This window comes from Labrus mixtus, chromosome 8 (assembly GCF_963584025.1).
Source record: "Labrus mixtus chromosome 8, fLabMix1.1, whole genome shotgun sequence".
Lineage (NCBI taxonomy): Eukaryota > Metazoa > Chordata > Actinopteri > Labriformes > Labridae > Labrus > Labrus mixtus.
The window spans coordinates 12172978-12197294 of NC_083619.1; the positions used below are offsets into that span (position 1 = coordinate 12172978).

A 24317-nucleotide genomic window follows, 5' to 3' on the forward strand; every position below is an offset into this window, starting at 1 on the left:
GGGAGGTTCCTGCTTGTACCCTCCACAAACAGATTCCTTTACAACACCCTTTCATTCACCTGTGAACATTTTCTATTCAGTGTTAATCTTGCTCAACTATGAAACACAATAACAGCTGATAGATAATATTTCTGCTCGAACAAACAAAAGCCAATCTGTCTGCATTTGCATTGGTGCTGCTGGTAAAACATGGAAAGATTTTAAAGATGAAGAAACACTTATTTATAGCTGGAACACAGCTTCCTTTAGTAAATCCCGTGGAAACCCTCTCTCTGCCAAGGATTTGAGGGAATAATGCATGACTGTTACATTCCTGAAGCACAAGGGCTCTGTAATTCCTCTGCACCTAGTTTCCCCTCTGAGCACCGTCATCAGTCTCCCAGTTACCTTTCACCTACTTAGTCTGGGCTGCAGACAGGAGAGGGTTAAATTTGCTCCTTCTTTGTGGTCTACCCACACATCACGCATGGCCCTGTGAGATCCCCAGTGGAGGTTGTTAAAGAAACCCTATGGTCCACAATTTGGGCATTCTCTGTGCTGTGTGAACTTTCCCCTAATTCTCACACTCCACCCAACAAGCAGGAGCCTTTTCCTCTCCTGATGTGCTCCAGGACTTCATTCTCAACACGATTCCTTTAGGCGATTATCAAAGGTATCCTGATACTGTTTTTATGATAGCCGTTGGAAAAGTTTCTATTATTATCTCAAATATCTATCAAATCAAAAAAACCTTAGAGTGGGATTTATTCACAGGAGCACTATTTATGATTTTAGGATGCTAAGATTTTTTAAATGACATATTATAATTATTAAAAGGCTAATTAAAAGAAAACTAAAGATTTGACTTCTATAAGGTCAGTCAGAATACAAGCGACATTATTTAATTTTCGCATTATACGCTTGTATTAATTGTATTCTTTTATTTTGAGCAGATTAATTTGTCTTCACAAACCTTTAATTGAATTCTCTCATTTCTCATCCTGCCTGTGAAGTTAAAGATCATAAATTCAATGGTCAGTTTCCTTAATAACTCAAAATTGAAACCACACTAAAGGAATATGGATTCTTTGCCTTGTTGCTAACAATATATAGTTAGGCTAAATGTACTGTATAAGACCGGCAAGATACTTCTAACGAATAGATTTTAAAAGTAGATTTTAAGGCATGGGAATGTAATGATCTACTTGATGAGTTTGTTTAACAGTAAATGAAGAAGCCCAGATTCTCCCTTCAGATGGTGTTGAATCCACTTGATCCACTGGTCTTTATCTTTCACTAGTATCAGTGTGAGGCTCATAATGATGATGGCATTTACTACTTTCACTTTCACATTTTAGTTTGGTACATGTATTTGTAAGCTCAAATCAGGCCAGTTTACAGGAAATTATGTTTTATGATATTATTTAATTAAACATAAACATAGTGATGCAGACTCTTTGTGACATGTTTTAGATTGACTATAATTTGAATGAACTCTCTAAATAGACACTATTTCATCAACTTTATCAGAGCTCTGATATCTTTATTTTCCAATTGTTATTACAGGCAGATCCTGTGCTAATGAATGGATTTGCTCATTTACTCAGCGATACAAATAATACACTTACAGTGTTAATTCAGAAATAATGAACACCCTGTCTTCCACAGTGCAGAGAGGCAAGCCAATCTTTTTGTTATATAGTGTCCCTCCTCCACTTCTGTTAACATGAATAGTTAACAGAGAGAGGAGGGACAGAAACCTGAGAGTGACTGCAGCCCTCCCTCTCCTCTGCTGGCCAATGGCAGGCAGCTTGCAGCTCAGACTTGAGGGCTGTGAAACTATATAACTGTGACTGTTCAGCCAAGAGCTGGAGCTTTCAACCCCAAATCAAGAAAACAGGGCAGGACACTGCACCCTTCTGCAGGACCCACTATTCCAAGCAACATTTCACCAATTTAGATCAACAGTAGCAATGAAGACAACACTGGCAACTCTGTCTCTGTGCCTGGTCATGGCCACAGGTTTCCCTCTGGAGAGGAAAGGGGGCTCACCCTCCAGCCATGCAGCCAAGGAGAAGCGTGTACAGTACGCAGCGTGGGACGACGTAAATGTCATCGCCCATGGCCTGCTGCAGCTGGGACAGGGGCTGAAGGAGCACGTGGACAAGACCAAAGTCCAGATGAGGGACATTTCCAGCAAGCTGAAGGTCTTCAATCGCACCGTGACAGAGCTGGGGAAGGAAAGCCAGAAACTGCGTGTGGAGGGTGAGGTCCTGAAGGCTCGAGCCCAGGGGCTGGAGGACAGAGAGGGGCAGCTTCTGAACCTCACGGCCGAGCTGAGGGAAAAGGCTGAGGAGATGCAGCACGAGAGGAGGTCGATGGGTGAGAGGATGAGCCGGCTGGAGGAGAAGGTGGACAGCATGTTGCAGGGAGATGCGGTGCTGTCTGAGACAAACCCTGGGGCCAAGAACAACAGTGATGCTCGCAACATCCAGGTGAGAATGCATGACTTTCTGTCTCTGGGTTTTGACAATGATGATTTATTTGAGGCATGTAAAGATATAGGGAGTGAAATTTTGAAGTTTCTTTTGGAAAAGTAAGGCAACATTAGGTTGCAGGCAACTGTAGGCAAAATATCAATCCTACACTAATTCTTTCTGCAGCAGATGGTTGAAGGTGCTCATTAAATTAGTGCATGTACAGTATAACAGTTGGCTTTTCCCTGAGCTCAAAAGCATCAAATTAAAATGCACAGAGGGCAAGCGGTGGGTGTAGTAAAGAGGAGGGGGTGGTGGTTAACAAGCCTTCAGGCCAGGGAGGAAGAGCGTGCAGTACGTGCAGGGAAACACTAACAGGCAGCTAGACAAAGGGATCGGCACACATCAGCTGCAAGAATGTGTGAATTATTCTTGCAGCTGCAAAATTTTACAACTCGAAGAGCATTCAGCCATATGACACAGTGAAAGGGGCTTATAGGAGTTGTGCTTTCTTTGTAGGCTCCATTTACACAGCCGTATTTGAGCCTGAAAGGCTTCAGAGTAGGATGGAAAATCCCGTGCTGGAAGGAGTTACATAACTGTAGCACAGTGGGTTGGAAAGAACAAATGCTTGTCCTTGAGGGGTGGAGATGTGTCTGGAGTATCAGGCTTTCCATTGAAACTCTCTAGTTAGTCTGTTTTGTTGTGTTCATTCTGGTGACTCCTTTGGTGACGTACTCTGAATTGCTAAAGCATTTTGGGCACTGTTTACACACGGGCAGGGTGTGGAATAAAGATGACAAAATGCTTATAAAATGTGGTTCCCTTGTGGTGTATTTCTTTCAGTTGATGCTGGAAGGTCAGAACAAACGCATTGATGATCTGATGGACCGGATCCGACTCCAACAGGAGAAGCTCGACAAGCAGAATGTGCGCATCAGGACGCTACAAAGTCAGGTGAGAAAGACTAACAAATGCACACACGGCTTGCAAATAAACAAAAATAAAAAATCAGAAACCCAAAGTGAAAACCCAAAGTATTTTTTTTAAATGATTTTCATATTTGCCACAATGTCTAAAAATGAATTGCTTCTTTGAAACAATTTCAGCTCCAGCAGTCACGACCGAGGCCAGTCATGCGCAGCAGCAAAACTGACAGTTCAGTGGAGGAGCAACGCGACTCACCAATCGGTAAGTAAAGCTAGAAAGCGTCCAGAATCCCCTCCTGACACCGTCTTAAGTCGACTGTACACAATCTGACGCCAAATGTGGCAGGCCATCTGTGTAGTCAGGCCATAAAGAAGCTTAAATCACTAGCAATTAAAATCAAGGAATCTAATCAATTTGGGGCACGCTTTCTGCTCAGTGTGACTCCAGATAAATCAACTGGTGGTTCTTTTTGACAAAGCTTTGCCTTGTAGCCTGAAAGGTCCAAATGTTATGAAACAACACCAAAATAATGTTAACAAAAGTCAATTTGATATATTTCAAATATGTATTGTTATATATTTGAAAAATATAAAGTTTTGGCGTGAAGGAAAGAGAAACGTAGCCTCAGTCAGAATGAGACTTACAATAAATGATTTCCTCAGTGAGCAGCGAGGCCAAGCAGCTGCTGCTCCAATGAAACTGAACTTTAAATAGACCAGCACTCACGTGAATGCTTTGATGCAAAATGTACTCTGCTGTGAAGACTTCCAGTTCCAGATATCAGTATTTTATAGTTGAATCAAACATTAATGAGTTGGAAATTCATTCAAAATCAAACGTAAGTCTTCAAATGTCATGACTAAGATGTAGGTGAAAGGCAAACATTGCTGAGGCAACAGTTGAGATCAGTCATTCAGTGCAAATCACAATAACACCTCGGAGCTCTGACATCAGTTTGTTTAAACTGGGGGAGAGTTTGCTGGTCTGTGAGTGCGTTCAGTCAGGGTCATACAGCTCAAGTGGATTACTCGCGTTGCCCATTTCTGTTGTTTGTGGTCGGCTGAGGTGCAAAACAGGCAAGAAATTGTTTGTACAAATCTAGCATGCAATGTTCCTCAGATTACTGAGGCAGAAACAAGGAAAGGAAAGAGGAAAATGAGGGGGATGTGGGAAAAGACGGCCTATATTTATCTGTGAACTTTGTACAGATATCCTTCACCGTATTGAAGACGCTTGCCCCCCTCCTCTTTCTTATGAGGTCCCACCTTTTTGTGTAACCCAAACATTTGCACATCCCAACAAGAATGAGCAACCTTTCCCCTACATCTGTCAGGGAGTCAGACATCCCTCCTCCTCCAGCTCTACACACAAACCCCCGCAGCTCCATTTCTTCCTGCTCTCCTATTGTAATGAATAAGAAGTGTGCCAAAGTTCAGGAGAACCCCTGACCCTCAAGGCAGGCTACCGCCACGACTCACCACAAAGAGTTCCTCTGGAGGAAAGGTCAATACCAGTCAATACACACAGATGAGGTTTTGTGTTTTTTTTCAAAAGGCAATTTTTCAAATTTATAAGGGACTTTTTTGTTCCCTACGGCTATTTAATGGCGTCATGTGTTAGTACCATTCATTCTTAAAAGGATCACTGGAGGCATGCCATTTGTCTTGCGCCTGATTGGACACATGACAGCCCCAATTGGCTCTGGAGTCCCCTGCTTTGTGTTGCTCCCTTCTCAGATGTCCCTTGACTGAAACAGCCCCGATCATCCCCCTACCCATCCTCTGATCACACCCCATGCATGCACCGGCCATGCACTCCTACGTCACAGACTGGCTGCTGTGCACGTGAGGGAGGTGTGACAAGCAAAAGAGGATGGGGGTCTGAAGAAGAGGGGGAGGAATGTAACGGGGGTAGTACTGAATACTTCAAGTAGCCGTGAGAGGAAAGCCCTCTTGGGAACTGGGAGAAAGGTCATATTTATAAGCCAGTCTCCACTCTCTCAATACTCACTTGTTAAGGCTACGTCAAAGGCCTTATCATGTACACATTTATATCTCCAGACTTGCTGATAAACTCTCTAGGTATTTGCAGACGCTCCGCTTACGCATTGCAGAAAAACCTCTCGCTGTGAGGTCCCAAACTGAATGATCTACTTCTGTGTGCCAGAGAGAACAAGTTTAGATTCATGAATAAAAAAGCAACAAAAAATACTACAGCTTAGAAGATGATTATACTGTTTGGATTATAAGACACTGTTGATCTTAACATTGTTGTTTTTTTTTCTCTCTCTCTCTTTGTTCTTCTTCCAGAGATGGCGTCTGACTGTCATGAGCTCTTCCTGAGAGGAGAAACCAACAGTGGGGTCTACACAATCCAACCCATCAATGCAGAGCCCTTTAAGGTCTTCTGTGAGATGACAGCTGGTAAGTGGAGTAAAACTTCCTCCTTTGCATTGCAGTTAAGCTTACAATTTTTTTACTTCAGGCAATAAGTCACCAATTTTAAACAAAATGATTCAAAAGTTCAAGCTGCACAATAAGCTGCTGTTGTGGTGAACACAACTTTTTCTAATCAAGCTTTTTTCGGTCTTTCCCTTCAAGATGGCGGGTGGACGGTGATCCAAAGGCGCCAAGATGGCTCAGTGGACTTTGACCAGCTATGGCAAGCCTACGAGAAAGGCTTTGGCAGCCTTAATGGTAAATACGCTTTCGACATTTATCTCACTCTCACTGAAGACTAAACAGGTGTTAGTTGGCATGTCCAAGGTTGGATGAGTTCACACAGCTTTACTGTCTTTTAAAACTACCATACCTGATCTGGCCTCCTCAAGCATCTTAACACATCTTTAAACGGATCAAAGGACAACAGAGGTAACTCAGCTAAGTATAGTTTTCTCACCTTATCTCTCCCTCTTTGTCTTTTTCTTTAGGAGAGTTCTGGTTGGGTCTAGAAAAGATGCACTCCATTGCTAAGGATGGAGGCTACACCCTGAACATCAAGCTTTCTGACTGGAGTGGTGATGTGGCATCCGTACGCCTCCCCTTCAAATTAGCCGGAGAGGAAACAAAGTACTCGCTCCAGATTCAGGAGACCAGCACTTTTAGCCCATTGGAGAGTTCACTGGGGACCGACGCCACCTCCGGCCTGCCTTTTTCAACCCGTGACCAAGATAACGACCAGAAAAATGACATCAACTGTGCCAAGCACCTCTCTGGTAAGTTGTGGAAGATAATCATAAATGCATCTTTTTTTTGCATTTCACTTTAAAAATTGGCAAGGAGCTCAAAAGCAAACGCCTAGCCTGATTTCTCCCATTGTCTTCATAGGTGGCTGGTGGTTCAGTAACTGCGGTCGCTCTAACCTAAATGGAAGATACTTCCAGAGCCCTCCACCCAAGCAGCGACACCAAAGGAAGCAAAGCATCTTCTGGAAGACTTGGAGGGGGCGCTACTACCCTCTGAAGTCCAGCGTTATGATGATCGCCCCCGCCGCAATCGACAACAAGTCTTAAAGAATATAAAGAGACAGAAAGAAAGGGTTGAGACCAAGAGAGAGGGGGAGAAAGAAGTAGATTTTGGACTATTCTTTCTTTTCTTGGTTCTTAGTTGATGAGGTAGAGATTTTCATTTTCCCTGGTCATCTCCCTTCGACCTCATACCAGAGCCAAAGCCCTCAAAATGGAACTCATATGAATGAGATCCTGGTATTCATAGCTCTGTTACTCTGAGAGACAAGCAGATTCCTTCCCTGCACGTACAGACACAGATGGAAAAAGAGACAAAATATGCAGTGGAAACATGTATACACGATGTACTATCGAGTTGATTCCTTCTGTAGCATGAAGCAGGGCCCAATAGTCAGGAGAGCGTCACGGGGCAAATCCCAGCATGTTCAACATCCTGTAAGCCACAACATGTCGACACTCATCACAAGACATTTGATGTATGGGCTGTTAGGTTTTAATGTGGTTTTGTAGCAAAAAGAGAGCACTCGCATCCAAAAACAGCTCTTGGTTGTGGGGCGCAGATGGCCTAGTAGTTAGGTTGAACCCTGCGTACGGAGGCTATAGTCCTCCAAGCGGTCGGCTCGGGTTTGATTTTGGCCTGTGGCTCCTTTCCCGCATGTCCTCCACTCCACTCCACTGTTCTCTACAATTAAAGCAAAAAGCCACAAAAAAATCTTAAAAAAAAAAAAGAAAAAGAATAGCTCTTGGGAGGAAGCATGTAGGAGTGACATTAAGGCAGATTAAGCAAGCTTTTAAACCCAATGGTGTGGACCAAATGGCAATTTAATTTAAACAAAGAGTAATTTTCATGTTAAGATTAGTGTTCAAAGGCATTATGTAAAGTTATAAATCACTGTTAAGTAGGATTACGATGGAGAAACTGTGTTAAGACTTGTGTTAGAAAAATAGTTTACAGGGCACTTTTGTTCACAATGATTTCTGACAACGACTTCCAATAGTATTCAGCTTTTTCTTCACTTTCTTTAAATTTAAGAGGAGATTTTGACGATGTTAAGTCACATTGACTTTCTTTAAGATGCGAGTTATGTTATGTATATAGTGTATGACGGACTGTCATCTGTCTTTTCTGAAATATAACTGTTGTGACATTTTCTGTCATCTTTGGGACATGAGACTTTGTTCTTGTAGACGTTCCCTTTCTTATTTAAAAGCTGTAAAGAATCAACATATATATATATATATATATTTCTGGTGCTCACTGTTTGTAATTTATATGGTCTTTTCGTTCTGATGTAAAACTGTTTTATATGAGAGAATAACCATTTTTGGCCACAATGAGCCAATAAAATTGATTTAAAATAATACTGCATATTGTCTGTGTATTTTGTGCAACTAAGAAAGTTTATATGTGTTTTACGAATTCAACTCAATTGAATGCACGATTTAAAAACATTTTAACCTTCTTTTTAAAAAATACAAATATTTTTATGTCAAGGGGAAAGGCCCCTCAAGCAAAGCTTTGATTGAGTATTGTATTAGTTAATGCTACTTAATTATCCTAAATTAGATCAATGTTGCATTTTTTTTAAATGTAGCCTATAAAACTCATTTTAATTGTATTTTTTGATTTAGAAGGAAACATGAAAGTGAACTTCATTTATTCTTTACATTTACATTATAGCCTACATTTTTTAATTTTTACAATCTTTGTCTAAAACGACCCTATTTTAACCAATCTAACAAAAACATTTACAAACAGGTTTTTAATTGGTGACCACCTGCAAACAGACTAAGCAATCTTATTGAGCCACACGTGACACCTCTCTTGTAATCTTAAGGATTTAAGAAGCTTAATCGCATTACCTGGCAGCAAACTTCAGGAGCCTGTAGGTGTCGGCTTTAATTTCTCAGATCACCACTTTCTGCCTCCTCTGCAGGCTTCATCCATACTGATCCTCCCAGTTCCAACAAACAGTTCAGGATCTCTCTCTATAACAGCTGATCTGAAGAGAGTGTGCTCTGAACTGACCTTCGAGGTATCTGTACTTGCTGGTGAAAGTAAGTTCCTGGATTTATAGGTTGACTGGGAACTCTGAGGACAACATATGTTAGCCTACCTGCAATGTAAAACAAAGTTGTTGAATAATTCAACGAAGAAATTAAACAAACTGTTAAGGAAAAGTTAGCTCACCAGTGTTTTCATGTTGGGAATAATGTTTTATGAAGAAAAAAAGTAGCCTATCAAGTGTCCCCTATGATGCACATTTTACAAAAGCTCTCTTGAATGAAAAGATCTTCATTTGCATTCTAGCTAAGACAGGGGTGGGCAACTGGCAGCCCGGGGGCCACATGCGGCCCCCATCAACCCTCAACGTGGCCCTCAGATAGATTTTTACACATCAATTAATTGGAAACATGAGGAAAACGTGACAAGATCTGCCATGAAATCATGAAAACCAGAAGTATGTCCATAATAATATTTGATCACTGGTATATGTTGAGTTAAATTTGAGACATAATTGACTGTAATTGTTTTGGTTTCCTACAATTTGGCCCTCTGGCAGTGAGAATTAAATGAATGTGGCCCTTGCTGTGACCAAAGTTGCCCATCCCTGAGCTAAGACAACCATTAGCCTACAACTCTCCTTTTTGTAAATAGAAGCTACAGCTAGCTATGGGTTAGCTGAGCATAAAGTAAAACAGTTATCCTACAGCTATTAGCTTTATGAAAATAAACATTTTATTTAAATTATTTAAATCAAACAGCAGTTTAAGCTTGGAAACGCGAGTCTGGCTCGAGAGCTAGAAGTTGTTAATTCGATTAGGACCAGTTGCCAAGCAACATTCACATTAGTCACCCACGCTGCATCTGGTCGAGAATTCTTCTGGTCAAAAACATTCAGAACCTATATTTCGTTGTTACTCTTTTTTTAAATGGCTAGTACAAACAATATGTAATTGATACGTTTTAGAGGTTCTGGTAGTCAGTTTTTGTGACTTTTGTTTGCTAGCCTAGGTTGCTAGCATAAGTTTGTGGTGAACTCAACAAAGTGACTTCCGACTGCAGACAGAATTAACAAAAGCAATTTGGAGGTATTTAACTTTGTAATCTCTTAGTTCTTAGGGCGATGAATCCTAAATTAAAGCTCCTGTGTGCAGACTGGCTTGGGAACTTTTGGTATATCACGATATTGCCGCCCCCTGGCAACATCCAGCAGTAGGCTTATGTCTCATCTCTCTGTTGATCTCGTCTTGTACATGCCTAGGTAGTGTTTTCTGACAAAATCTCCTCCTGCTTTCTGTCAACAGTCAAATGTATCACTCATTGTATGTTTGCAGTGAAAAACAAACAAACAAAACAAAACTGTTTCTGCAACATCCCCTAAATCGTCTAAACCTAAAAAACTAAAATAAACAAACCAAAAAAGGCAGTGTTTTTGTCCCTGATGGTCTTGTTTGCTTTTATTGGTCCTTAGAGAAGAAAGAGACCCTTATGTGCCAATTTGTTTATCCATAATTAAATGGATTAAAATGGATTGTACATATCTGAAAATGGGAGTTATTCCTGGGAAGAATTCTATTTGCAGGTTTCCAGAATGATGATTCTGGGTAGGAACAATAACATATGAACCTGAATACCCAAAGCAAAAGTGACATGTGTCCTTGGAAGAATTAAATTGTGGATATCTGAAATGACAATTCTTGCTAGTGAGAATACAGTTTTGACTAGGAGAAATGCTATTGTAGATCTAGAAAATATGATATAGGAGTGTGTTTGCTTTAACTGTTTAAACAACTCAAAAAGAGCTTTGTCCCGATTGAAGCCCTAAACAAGCTTCCATGCTGACTGGCCCCTTCTTTGCAATGTGTTTTCTACCTGTTATTTGTTTTCTACCTGCCGTTATATGTTTTCTTCATGTATACCAACCGTGCTGTGAGAACAAATTTCCCCCTGGCGGACAATTAAGTATTGTAACTGGCCATAGGATACAATACAACAGCTCTGTTCATAATAGAAGAGAGGGCAAAAGGACTTACAAGCACCTGCTGCCTCACTATTGTGGAGCTACTGTGAGTAGGAGGGCATGTCGCAACGGGTAAAATTAGTTTACGAGTGGAATATCTGTGGGGAAAGCCATTTGAGATATTAGCATTTCCTATAGGCTGGTTACATCATGCAGAACATGGAATAGAAGAGCATATGAATGACAAGACTGCAGTAAGAGAGCGTGTGATTGATTCATACATTTATTCATTATCATGTACAAATTGTATTCCGGTGGTACAAAGCTGTTGTAAGACTCCAGTGCTCACCCTCCTGTTGTCTTTATTGCAGTAAAAAAAGGAAATACCAGCATGATCAAGAGTCAAGAGGTACTTTGGCAAATATAAATTATGTGTTAAGAAGGCAAGCAGACGTCCCAAGCAATGTAATGTGAGGGGAGAAAATGTCGCAAAATATCAATGAGCCACTTCTGTCAGTGCTCACTTAAAAAGAATAAAAATTCATAAAATGTTTTATTTTAAACAACACACTTAAAACAAGTGGACAGAGGAAGAGTCACGGTTTTCTCCCTCCTTTCATTGTTATGCAAACTGCGAGATACAGAACCACAGTATGAGTGATATTGTAAGTCTGTGTTAGTGTGCTAATGAGATAAACTGACTTTTACACACATATATATATATATATGCATGTGTATAGTATGGGAGCTCATATCTGCAAACTTGCGTATAGATTCTATTTCATACCTGTGAAATGTAGCCTTGTCCCTACCGCTGATCCAAGTGAATAAAACAGGTGGAGCAGAGCGCAAAACAACACAGTAACATTTGGCAAAAAAAAAAAACTTCAGATGAGAACGCGGGTGAGCGATGAGTCAATGTGACACAGCCTGCAAATATTTCTCTGTATGTCCTTGTCTTTGTTCAGCTTTCAGGGTGAGACCAAATCTCTGTGCTCGTAAACCATACCCCAGACTGTACACAGAGGGAAGGGCAAGAGAGAGACAGAGTGAGCAAAGCGAGTAACAGAACAAGAGACAGAGAGAGCCGAAAGGTTTAGTGGGGAGGTTACACGACGAGTTCATAGGAGACAGTGGCTGCAGTGTCTGATAGTCTCGATGATGGGGGTGAACATTTTGAGGAAGGGGAGGTCAGGGAGAGTACAGATGGGTGGTGAGCTAGAGGGGTAAAGGAGGGCAGGGGGAAACTAGACTTCACTTCTCCCCTGTTGACTAATTTTTAGAGGTATTGTTGTAAAAAGTGCAGCAGCATTATCTCGTAGTGCTCTCCGGACTCAGGGCAGCGAATACTGTGTCGCTCATTGGGGTATACCTGAAAGATCAAAAACATGGAAACACAATTACACACTGACATGTTTGTATCCTGTTGTATCTGCTCTGAAGATATCAACGCGTCAAAGTATAACATCGCTAAACTTACTGACATTTTTCTTTTGGCATTTCATAACAGCAATTCCTTTTAATGCTGAATTAAATGTTATGTAATGTATGTCAAACTGGTATGCAGACCTTTCACCAAGCCATATCAGACAGATGTGTTAGTCTGTGAAAAATGGTATGTAATGCTAACCTGAAGCTGGTAGGGCTTCCCAGCACGGATTATCTGCGACACTAGGAAATTGGTGTGGAAAAAGTGCACATTCTCATCTAGAAATCCATGAAGAATCAGCAAACGGTTGGGCCTGGAATGAGAAGAAATAAACTGTTGCAATGAAATCAAATTACAGTAGAATTAGGGTACAAGCAGAGCAAATCTTTTGATGATTATTATTCTTTGGGCTTTTCAAGGTTCAATGTTGTCTTTATTATCTCTGTGTGAGGGCACTTTGTTTTGCAGTCAGCAGTAAAAACCTACATACATCCAGCCAACCTTCAACAGAAAACTTGGATGAGAGAGTGAGAAATGACAAGAGACAAGAGCTGAGGGTCGGAGTCTTACCCTGGCCGCTTGCTTCAAGGACTATAGCCTCTGTACATTGGGCGCATGATATAAGCACTAGGTTATCACAGTTTGCCAAACAGTGAAAAACTCCCCATTCCTTTATGATTTAAGACACTAAGATATTCAGTGATTTGACACCAGCGTCCAAGAGCAGTGCTCTAACATGCACTGTCAGGCCCTAAGAGTATCCTCAATCCTAAACAGTGAGGCTTGACTTTGCCTGCCACCTCATAAGCTAATTGTAGAATTGCAAATTTTTAACAGCTTCTAGAAATATCTGCAGACATCTGATAGTTTTTAACATACAAATGAAACACTCATATCACTAACGCATGCAGAACTAAAAGTGCATCGCAGTATATAAGGGCTAAACAGACGTGGTGGACATTAAGGGATGTCTCCAAGTTTTAAACTCTTTGGCACAATTATGCGAGACTGACATTTCAAAGAATATGACACAGGGTAATAAAAACTCCTGCAATCATGATCAAATATGTAAAAATATCTATGAAATTACACAAGACATGCAGTACGGTTTTATTAGATGCAGTAATATCTGTTACTGTTCCAAAGACAGAAAATCAAAAACACACATTACTGACTAACTGAAAAAAGAGTGTGTGTGTGTGTGTGTGTGTGTGTGTGTGTGTGTGTGTGTGTGTGTGTGTGTGTGTGTGTGTGTGTGTGTGTGTGTGTGTGTGTGTGTGTGTGTGTGTGTGTGTGTGTGTGTGTGTGTGTGTGTGTGTGTGTGTGTGTGTGTGTGTGTACTGACTCGCTGGGCAGTTTGTCCACGTGCAAAGCAACAGAGCCTTCCTCGTAGCCCTGCTGGTTGTTCTCAGGCACGTCCATGTAACGCTCTGTGTATCCTGTGTCGTAAGCCATCCACACAGTAACAGGGGCTCCTGCAATAGCCAACTAGAAGGAAAGCACGATGTCACCAGGGTGTGAAGTACGTAAAATAAGCAATAACAACATAGATCTTACTTGAAGAAAGTGTCACAATTCTACTATATTCAGCTTAATATATATTTCTTTGTAAATCTGTGCACAATTTAACCTTCAATCCCTCTCCCAGGATGATGTTCCTGCAGATTTACTCATTGGCAGAAGGCTATTATAGACAACACGTTGTACAAGATAGACACCGTGTGGCTGTAATGGGTAACTACATCAAAAAGGCTTATTGAAAGTGTGTGTGTGTGTGTGTGTGTGTGTGTCTGTGTGTGTGGTAAAGAAGACAACAAGGGCTGAAGGTTGAAGAAGTTTCCTGACCTTGAAGACATTGGGTCTCTGAATCAGGCCCATGAGGGAGAGGAAACCTCCGTAGGACCAGCCATGAATGGCAACACGGCTCAGGTCCACAAAGTTAAACTTCTCTGCCACATACTGCAGCCCCTCCACCTGGTCCTCAATCTCCACCTGACCCTGAAGAGTCCAAGGAGAATCAAGGTTATCTTATATTGTAAATGTGCATGGTTTTTATGTTTTAATCATCTTTTAAATTTCATTTACCATTTTGTTTTTCAGTGCTCCTTCAAATTCAAGGCCTCTCTGACAGGAACCCCTTCCATCAATGACCACCACAGCGTAGCCCAGAGAGGCCAACGTGTTCAGACGGAGGTACTTCATCCCCTTGAAGGAGTTGTTCACCAGCTGCACCTAAATATACACACACACATACCTTTTGTTGTCCATGTTTTCTTTTTTATTAAACAGTGATGCAGTTTATAAAAACAACATCATAGATCCAAGCAACCAGGCTGAATATATAGACCTACCTGTGGACCTCCGTACACAAAGAGAACAGTCGGGTGTTTCCTGTTAGGCTGCAGGTTGTGAGGCTTGTATACCATCCCATAAAGTTGGAAGCCTGACCTCCCTGGGAAGTCAAAAATCTCAGGCGGATTGTAATCTCCTGGGCAACCTGGAAGAAATATCAACACGTGGTCATGTAAGTTGGCATGTTATAAAACCGTCAGGGACTCCGGCTATATCGGAACTTCACATAGATCATGGACTGTGTCTGCTGTATTAAAACATCTTACAAAGAGAAAAATATTATTTTACATAAGGAATATAAATCAAACATCATTGTTTTGAATTTTATACATTTTCTTGGCTTCTTCATCAGGTAACCTATACTGCAATAAACCGTCTTTTATTTCCTTTTCCTTTGAAAGCAGACATTTTCATTCTTGAGCTGTTCGACTTCCCAGCGGGAGAGCAAGAGTCTTCTGAAGCACATTTTTGCTACTTTCAGATATAGTTTTTAAAAGTTGATTGATAACATCGGACAGAACTCTTTTTGCAGCCTACAGTTATAACAAATAGCTGCTGGTTTTTGTTGTGTAGTGAAGTACTCTCCAAGATCTGTTTAATCAAATCCAATTCGACAATAGGAATGACAAGGATGGGCATCTCTCGGTTCTTGGTGGAGGTTTTTTCACTTTGACGCCCAAAAGGCAAATTGAGTGCTCGGTAATTGCCTACTGAAAAAGACAACTGTAATTTAAAATCAGCTCTATGTTGGGTGATGGTTTTGCTTTGAGTGTTTCTGCTTTGACACAAACAGAAGAAATGCCATCTCATTCCTGGTACTTTTAATTATTAATAGTTTTTAATTCTCTTGTAACTCCAGGACAGAGTCCAAGAAAAATTTCCCTTTGGGGACGATAAAGTAGATCTTATCTTATTATCTTAATGAATCATAAACAACAATCAACACTGACTCCTAGTGTCTGAGCACCACTTTATCTGATTGCTGTCCGATTGTCTGGAGGACGCCGTTGTAGATCGAACTGACTGTCCTTGATTTAATCACAGCCAGACCTCAACTTTCCCCTACAGACGCTACTCTATTGATTGCTCCAAAAATAAAACCACAGACAGCCCGACAACCTTCACACTTGGCCAGACTACTTTCTATGGAAAACTTTGCTGGGCCAAACATGTAAATCTAAACTAAATAGATCATTAAACTAAAGGAGTGTGGCTACTTCACATCCAGTTTACCTGGTGATTCCATCATGCTGGCCCAAAACTCCGGCACCATGTGTAGCGGGTCACCTTCTGAGCAGCTCAGTTTGTAGACGTGAACGCACGGAGGCGTACTCACATTACTGTAGTGGCTGACAAAAAAGTCAAAGTTCTGCAGAGGGACAGAGAGATGCGAATACTACATGGTTACAGGGAATTTTGTTGAAGGTACATAACAAATCTGTATAATAAACAGACAACAAAGAAATAAAGAGGATGCAACTGCACTGCTAAAACATGAACTACCTTTGATGTCAAACACTTATGAGAACATATCCCCAGATTTGACAGCTTTGGAACAGCATGGAAGAATGTATTTGTCTGTTTGTAAAGAAATAAATGGTTTTACCTGACTAACAGAGCAGCTATGGGAGAAGCCAGACTTTGTTAGTCTAACCACATCTCCAGGTGAATCATAGCTGACCACATACAGGTGGTGCTCCAGAGGTGTGTCTCTGGTGCCCTGGAAGTACACCAGCTTTGAAGACTCATTCACCCAGATCTAGCAAGGGAAAGGCAAGCGAAACATGTAAAGATAATTTATAAGACAGCAGCGGTGAGGCTGAGGAATAAAACTGTAAGGTGCTACTAAGACATCATGATGTGACTTCATCATCGTCATTTCTATTTTTAACCCGTGACTCCAGTATTGAGCTGCAGGTGAGCAAACGGAGGAAGCTTTGTGTTAATGAAGAAAGCTATCAAAGGATCAAGACTTACAAGGTAAGGAATTTCCCTGTCACCAATCAGGTGCCTTTACAAGTGTTGACAATACAAAAGCAAACATCAGTGATCCCACCCTAATTGGAGCATTTAACAGAAGTGATGTCATATGAGTTTTTCTCATGCCTCACACTCATGTCACGGCAAAATTAACATACGAGAGTGAGTAGAGATGAAAAATGAATACAAATTAAAACTGCCAGAATTGGTTACCAAATATACTCAATCTTCTGTATACTCAATGTGTACCATTGCTCAGCGTTAGGAATAGTGCACGTTTTGGAGAACACTGTTTGAGTAAATACTAAACAAAACAACATACTTTCATCCATCCAAATATTCTTTAAATGCATTCTGTAAACACTTTATATTAAAACCAATAGTCTTTGTCCAACCTTTGAACCATGTCTCGCCAGCACTTCCCATTCTCCACTGGTCAATGTAACCTCCTCCTTGATTGCACATTTGAAGTCTCCTGCAGAAAACAGATAACAGAATCAACGCGCTCCTTGTAATACGTTTGGTAGCTCTGACCCAAACCGTGATGAAGTGATGGTTATTTAGGAGTCTTCTTCTCTTCTCTTACCCTCATTATGTTGGTAGTCTTCTGTCCAGCGGTAGCCTCCCGGTTGTATCAGAGATGTGATTTTATAGAGATGGCTGAAACCGGTTTTAGACTCATTTACCCAGATGAAAGAAAACTCATCTTCTGTCGTTTGAACAAACGGATAGAATATATCATGAACCTGTAGAAAAAGAAGAACGGCTAGCTTATAAATCCTTTTCACATCCATGACAAGAAGTTCATTGAAAATAAGATGGATAAAGGTAATTAAGAGAGGACACTATGGAGCAAAACGCACATTTATCCAGACGTCTGTGACCTCTTCATAGATTATGTGTGGCTGAGTGTTACTGGGCATGGCCTCCAGACTCTCCTGCCTCTGAGCTGGGTCATCTGTGACAGGGATGAAGAGGGCCAGGGGCAGCAGGACCAGCTGTAGTTTTCTCTGACTGCGGTCCAACAGCACAGCCCAACCACTAGGGGGACACAGAGCAGACCAAACTCAAAGGTTTGCTTTATACAGAAAGACTACTTCATTATGGAGATAACTGCACCATTAGAAAAAAGTAATTGTGAATAGAGTTATTAACAGAATATTATCTGTGTCATGTCACGTCAGGTATCAGATTTCCATTTAACAACAGTTTACATTCTAATTGTTTGAGTCAACAGAATCAAAGTTTTTCGACTGTAACACTCACTATTTCCCGTCACTTGTCCATCCTACTCGGGCAATGTATTCTGTCCCAGGAAACAAGGAGTTGAAGGGGATGGCCAGTTCTTTATCTTGCGTGCTTACAATCTGAACACAGAACCATGAATACAAACATTAGGAAAGTAAAAATATCATTCTGAGAAAAGAAACAAAACAAAGAATACGGAAGAGGGGAGACAGTAACAGACTCACTCTTCCTTGATGGTCTGTTTTTATCTCTGCAAGCTTTAGGGTAGCCTGGGGATTTTTACTACCTGTGAATAAAGAATGATGTTAAATGTGAAAGGATTTCTTTTTTTATCCTACCAAAATTAACTCCTCCAGACATGTGTCGGTTTGTGTGTAGAGTGTAAACAGCAACTCTTGCCTGTGCGGGGATATCTGTATGCATCTGCTTTCCGCTCTTCCAGTGCCGGAGATGGAACATGGATAATCTCTACCTCTGTCTCATCCACCTCTTCATACAGCAGGTACACTGTTTTACCTCCATTAGGGTCTGACAAGGAAAAAAAACTTATTAAGATGAGGCTGGCATAAATGGAATATAAATAGACAAAGCTATTATATTAGTTATTTGGCAAACAACGGTTTTAAAAACCCAGGTAGCATTGGTCGTCAAGCTTTTTTAAGGATTCAAGTTGACAAGCTACCAATCACTGACCTTCCACTGCTGAGGGACTCCACCAGTAGCCAGTGAAACGGTCAAACTCTTCTTGTATGACAAATGTTGCTACACCTGCAGACTTTGGGTCCTCCTTTACACTATCCACACCTTGAAAAGAAATGAATGAGTCAAAGTAAAACATCACACACCCATGTACTGTTACTGCTTAGTACAAAATGTACAAAGTATCTAGTCCATAAACCACTTTTTTGTTAAGATAGAGAATTGCATTTTCTAACATATATATATATAATGTGCAGCTATATAGCAGAGATGGAGACTTGTGTTGAGACTCAGACTGGAGTCGCACACAAATGTGACCTGAGTCTTATCCTGAACTCGCCCCTCAAAGACTCCAGACTCTACTCGGACTCGAGGTTTCGGACTCGTGCCCAGTCTATTATGTTGTATTTTTTGCGCATTATCATTGCGAGCTGAATGTTATTCCCCCTCGTTATGCGGAGCCCCTTGCTTCATTTTGCACCAGCGGCCACACTCCACGGATCACACGATGACAAGCACATCACCTGGAGCTAATACAGGCTCAGCGCATACGCCCAGGTGTCCTTGTTCATGAGAGGCGCTGCCAAGAACCCTGAATGTTTTGAAGAAGCCCTTATATGATGTTAAAAGCAGCATAAGCAACTTCCCCACCGCTTCACTGCTCTCTCCCTCTGTCTTGCTTGGCCACTTCCTGAAATGCACCATGCGACACATTAGCAGCAAGACTTATTACAACTACGAAGGAAAGGAGGGTAAGATGTCAGCATCTGCAGCAACTTCTCATTAAAAGGTACATGATGATTAACCTCATGATTGTGGGTTCTGTTGTGTAATTAACTGCCCAATACACAACGCTTGTGACCCTATAGGGCTACTTCGCGCAGACAGACAGGCAGGCAGAGAGACAGGCAGACGGGCAGGTGGACTGCTGTGTTTGTTGTAGAGAGAGATGACGAAGAAAGTAGTTGAAGTCAGTAAATGAGTCATGCTGATGTTTGACAACAGTGAGAGATACCACATTGATTAGACCTATATTTAAAGGGAGAGTTCGTCACTTTTTAAATATATTATTACTGTATTATTGTTTTTTAAAACCATAAGAGATATGACTTGGACTTGAGGCTGCCCTCAAAGACTTGAGACTTGATTTGCCCTTGCCCTCAAAGACCTGTGCCCATCTCTGCTATATAGTAAAGGCACTATGTGTATAGCTAAGCATGTGAAGCTGCTTTTTTACATTTTATTGTCTACTCAAACAATTCCAATGAAACCATGAGTCTTCATACCTTTGTGGCAGTAAGTGAGTCTCCTTTCCTCGCCGGTCTTAATGTGAGCTATCCACAGGTCATTGTTGTTGATGAAGGCTATGAAGTCAGGGTCTGCGGGGCAGATCTTGGGGTCCATGCGTGTCCCAGAGCACTGGGTCTTGATCTCCACTGGCTTTACAGGAGCAGACTGCTAAAACCAACATGTGAAGTCTTAGTCAACGGCGGAGACAAAATTAACTTTCACATGCAAAAGATAAATGAGAGGCCTGTTTATGCAAGTGTTCACTTAAATAAAGAGAGTTTCACACAAATGACGAGGTACACTACTACTAGACAGATGCGCTCCTGTTTCTGCCAGGAAGTGTTCTTGAAGATTTTTATAAAAAATCCCCCACATCTTCGGAAATAACAGATGTTTTTTTTTTTTAATATATACGACTATGAAAAAGAAAGATCTACATGCCAACTGAAAGCCATGTTTGCTTATTTAATGAATCAGTAAGATGAACAATGATTTTTTTAGAGAAAATTTGCTTTCAAGACTCATCGACACCTATCTCACTCTTTTTTTCAAACCAAACTAGGCTATAGACCAATGCCACGCGCACAAATATGTTTACCTGCTCTAGTCTAGGATATCTATCCTAAGACATTAAAGAAAAGAAATAACAGTTTACTCACAATGAAGCCGTTGTTGCCTCCATCCTGACAGTAAAAGAGGCTATTGCTGGCCTGGAAGAGGAACAGGCCTGTCTTGGCATGGTAGTCATAGGATGTGATACCAAATGCTCCGAGACGTTTACGCTCTCTAAGCAACTCCTCCTCTCGTGAGTAAGCCCCCTGGTGCGGTGTAGCCTTGGAAAACCAACAGGAAATGAGGTGTCACATTCAGAATATGAAAGATTTGTAAAGTATATTAGGTATATGGAATCATCTTTGTGATGTCTGACATAACCACATTTAACGTATCCAACCCCCCCTCAGGTCAAATCATCATAAAATGGTTGTGAAGTATGTGCATTATTCTTGTAGTTTATGGTTGCTTAATCTCAGAACATATCTCGCCTGAGAACGGCAACTCTACCATACCTTAGGGGAGAGCTTATCATAGAGTGAAATGTGATTCGAAGTAGAATTTTGCATGTTTTAAATGGGACAACAAATAAAAACAATGAATGAAACAAATGACCCTGGGCTGTTAAGAATATGAAGACAGGGGAAGTTTACCTGGAAGTGATCTAGCATCTGTTTCCATGACAAAACTAAGAGGGCCTCTTTCCTGATCTTCTTGGGGATTTCTGAGTAAAGTAATGAATTCTCTCTGCTTCCATAAGGCATTCCTGAAAAGCAGATAGGAAAGAAACAAATGGAACTTTAGCAAAAACAAATAAAAGGCTAAGAAAAGTCAACACAGTGAACATTGCAATATCATAAGGAAATCATATGTTGATGCCTAGAGCAGAAAAGCATGGCTGAGGTCAAGGGAACAGCATGGTATAAAAGAAAAATATGAATCATGGGCTGACCAAGCATCCATCAACTTACCAAGGTAGTACAACCGATGGGAGTGGGGTCCATTTTCATCCTTTTTCTGCACAAACTGGAAGTCATGGGGAGCCTTGTTGGCGATCATGCCCGAGTACTTCCTACTACAGTGGATGATGTCACGGAGGCCCTCCCAAGAGTGTTTCTCCACAAAGAACTGAGTTGGAACATCCTCCATCTCCACCACCTCTGTGCTGTCTGTCAGGCCGTCCACAGCCGTCATGCTCACTGTCACACAGCTGGATGTTGACGTTAGAAAGAAGTGAGAAGACTTAAAGAAATCAAGCCACACCTGCATTTGAAAAGAGCTGGTTAAAACGTGTCTTCATCTATCTCTCAGAGCTTTAAAGCAGAATAAGGTTAACACAAATCTGATACTGTACCTTTTCCAGATACCTTCTTTAGTGTCACAGAGTTTGACCTTCTTGACTCTATGCATTCACTGGTCAACACACCTCTCACCAACTCTGTAACCTAGAAACAAAAGTTGAGGACTGAGATTAGAGATGTTCCACTGCTATTTGTTCCAATTCCTATACCTAGTTGTGACTATTGGCTGATGCCCAGTATATCTAAGATACTAACAAGACTTAAAAAAAAATCCTATAAGTAGGAAAATCCTGAATTCTGACATTTTACTAATTTTGACAATACACTCTCCACTAGTACTGCACTGTTGCTGTTTATTGTCCAAAGATCATTTAACCTGGAGCAGTTGGGGGTTTTTTTGGGTGACAAATAAAAAAATTGTATCAGATTTCAGAATTGACTGGTGCACATGCTGACACCATACAACTTTAGGCACAACATAACTAAACTGAGATCATATGAAATACCTCAATAAAAAAATTAAAAAAACTATAACAGAACAACTCTGAGATCTTTCCAAATACCTAAACAAGAAATGAAATATTAGAGTATTGGCACTTTTGTCTTCACTGGTAAGACATTTATTTCTTCTGTTGCATTAATCCTCAGACTACCACACGAGTGTTGTATACTTAATACATGAAGCCTTATATAATTTGAAACTACAGCCTGGAATGAAAAGTAAGGATCATAATTCTTCTTTAATCTTTTGTGTGTGAGTCTCAAGGTAAAGTACATGTTGAAGGGAATAGAATATCCCACATTCCTTCCTTTATCCTTAAGTGTCGGGTGATGGATTAGCAATAGCATGAAGCAAACAGCGGTGGGAAGAATCATGTACTCTTGTTTCCATAACCCTGCGTACATTGTGTTAACATTACAGCAGCAGTTATGGTCTGAAAAGAGGATTTGTCGCACCTTCACACACATATTTATGCTCTCTGTCCCAAACGCTCGGACAGAAATTGGGAGAAGGGCTTTTGGGTATTCTGCACCCTCAGCCTGGAATCTGTTGCAGAATGACTTAAAGCTCAAGGAGCTGGTGTCCTTAAATGTTAGCTCGGCTGCTTGAACAACTGAGCCCCAGATATGACTAATAGATGTTTCTATTTTAATCCAAAATGCTGTGTTTTGTAAATTGTATCGTGTCTCTCTTTGTATTTCCGTCTGTAACTTTGTGTTTTTTGCTGCTGCCTGTCTCGGCCAGGTCTCCCTTGGAAAAGAGGGTTTTTAATCTCAATGGGACCAACCTGGTTAAATAAAAATAAAAAATATAACTGTTTGTTTACACATTGTAGGCTCTGTGTCGATCCATCAATCATTCTGCTAAAGGTGGTAAAAGAAACTATGTAGTGCTCACCTAAAACAACCATATTTATCACAATATATACCTTAACAATTGACCAGCAAAATGTTGGTGAATGTGTGACTGCTGATGTTAAGTAGACAAAACACCATATGCTTTACTTGTGGAAAAAACTGTTTTGTTTGAAAACCAGTGGGGTCATAACACCAGTTCTAATTATGGCAGCTGAGATTTATACACTGGTGAGGTGTCTTAAATATTCAAGTTTAACAGTGCTGAAATAAATACAAAAAAACAACTAACATTACCTCAACTGGAGTTACCAGAAGCATTAAACACAACAGGCTCAGTTTTCACCAACAACTGTGAAGAAGTCTATTGATTAACTCATTTATGACTAAACTAAGATCTGACCATTTGTGCGACTGTTTCAGATGAAACCTTTCTAACCCAAAGGCTGAATTTCAACATAATAAAAAATAAAAACTCAGCTTATCATTGAACTTTCCCTCCCGCAGACTGTGTCAAATATCTTAAAATGGATGTAATAACACTGCAACTTGTAATGTTAGCCACAAGAAAATGCTCTGTTTGGCTCGGCTAGTAACTTAATACTTGTTAGCTTTAATCAAAAACATTTTAATAGTTGTGTTAAGTCTGTAGATTTGTAAAACACCGGTACCTTTAAGGTTAGCTAGCCTACAATAGATCTTTGTTCTCGGTTTTAAACCCCTGATAAAACACCGGATAAATAACTACTGACAACATTTAAAACAGCACTGACAAGGTTACAGCTGACAGCCAGTGGATATCACCAGCTTTTATAAAGTGACAGTAATCAAACCGTGTCTACGTTAAGCTTCACTTTGACATGACAGCTCTCTTCTGTCGCTAGCATGCTACCAAGCTAGGAGCGAGATAGCCGCGAGCTAGCGGTGTCTTGTATTTCTCTTAAATCAGACAATAAATCGATCGTCCCAACAAAACAGGTTAACACTAAGGTGACTACTTACCAATCTGGCCACTGTTCCTTTAACCAAGTTATAGACTTTATAAGCTTTGTGTCAATAAAAAGACTGTGCAACTGCTAAAGGTTGCATCCATGGCCCAGAGTGGCCTCACAGAATGTAACGGGCTTCCAGATAGAAGGCGGAACCTTTGCGCTGGTGGAGTTCACACCCGGACTGTTTTAAGGCTGCACAGGCGACAATGATGCGTCAGTTATGGTCACTGCTGCGCGGATTGTGGCAGGATGGTTACTTGTCCTATTTTTATTTTTTACCAACTATGTACAATTTAATCAT

At 40.8% G+C, this 24317-nt stretch overlaps 2 protein-coding genes across 4 annotated transcripts; one reads left to right on the plus strand and one right to left on the minus strand.

The window, feature by feature from the left end:
- The first annotated feature begins 1829 nt into the window (after nt 1-1829).
- angptl4 (angiopoietin-like 4) lies at nt 1830-8214 on the plus strand. Its single transcript, XM_061044342.1, has 7 exons — nt 1830-2474; nt 3303-3413; nt 3566-3647; nt 5696-5809; nt 5987-6082; nt 6316-6600; nt 6713-8214. Exons 1-7 carry the CDS (start codon nt 1953-1955, stop codon nt 6895-6897), a joined length of 1395 nt encoding a protein of 464 aa, XP_060900325.1. The 5' UTR covers nt 1830-1952; the 3' UTR covers nt 6898-8214.
- A 2868-nt stretch (nt 8215-11082) lies between these two features.
- On the minus strand, nt 11083-24183 carry LOC132978953 (dipeptidyl peptidase 9-like). Of its 3 annotated transcripts, none has more exons than XM_061044345.1 (21): nt 24027-24183; nt 21722-21812; nt 21339-21577; nt 21021-21133; nt 20475-20648; nt 19812-19980; nt 18520-18630; nt 18226-18354; nt 18051-18112; nt 17845-17945; nt 17442-17619; nt 17165-17324; nt 16974-17053; nt 16205-16357; nt 15832-15967; nt 14598-14743; nt 14332-14478; nt 14092-14244; nt 13592-13734; nt 12448-12559; nt 11083-12189 (listed from the first exon to the last, which is right to left on the minus strand). In XM_061044345.1, the coding sequence occupies exons 2-21, from the start codon at nt 21775-21777 to the stop codon at nt 12097-12099; spliced, it is 2655 nt and encodes an 884-aa protein (XP_060900328.1). In that variant the 5' UTR covers nt 21778-21812; nt 24027-24183; the 3' UTR covers nt 11083-12096. The 3 variants fall into 3 exon arrangements, with proteins under 3 accessions (XP_060900328.1, XP_060900326.1, XP_060900329.1); XM_061044343.1 differs by having other exon boundaries at nt 19812-19983; XM_061044346.1 differs by having other exon boundaries at nt 19812-19983; nt 21339-21630; nt 24027-24158.
- Nucleotides 24184-24317: the final 134 nt, after the last annotated feature.

What these genes read in the sequence shown, in the direction of transcription:
- angptl4 (XM_061044342.1), top strand. Translation starts at nt 1,953, where the DNA reads ATGAAGACAACACTGGCAACTCTGTCTCTGTGCCTGGTCATGGCCACA. An exon ending in GCAACGCGACTCACCAATCG is followed by an intron (nt 3,648 to 5,695) that starts GTAAGTAAAGCT and finishes TTCTTCTTCCAG; the next exon opens with AGATGGCGTCTGACTGTCAT. An exon ending in CTGTGCCAAGCACCTCTCTG is followed by an intron (nt 6,601 to 6,712) that starts GTAAGTTGTGGA and finishes TTGTCTTCATAG; the next exon opens with GTGGCTGGTGGTTCAGTAAC.
- LOC132978953 (XM_061044343.1), bottom strand. Translation starts at nt 21,777, where the DNA reads ATGCATAGAGTCAAGAAGGTCAAACTCTGTGACACTAAAGAAGGTATC. An exon ending in CAGCATGATGGAATCACCAG is followed by an intron (nt 14,744 to 15,831) that starts GTAAACTGGATG and finishes TATTTCTTCCAG; the next exon opens with GTTGCCCAGGAGATTACAAT. An exon ending in AGAGACCCAATGTCTTCAAG is followed by an intron (nt 13,735 to 14,091) that starts GTCAGGAAACTT and finishes CTTTCCTTCTAG; the next exon opens with TTGGCTATTGCAGGAGCCCC.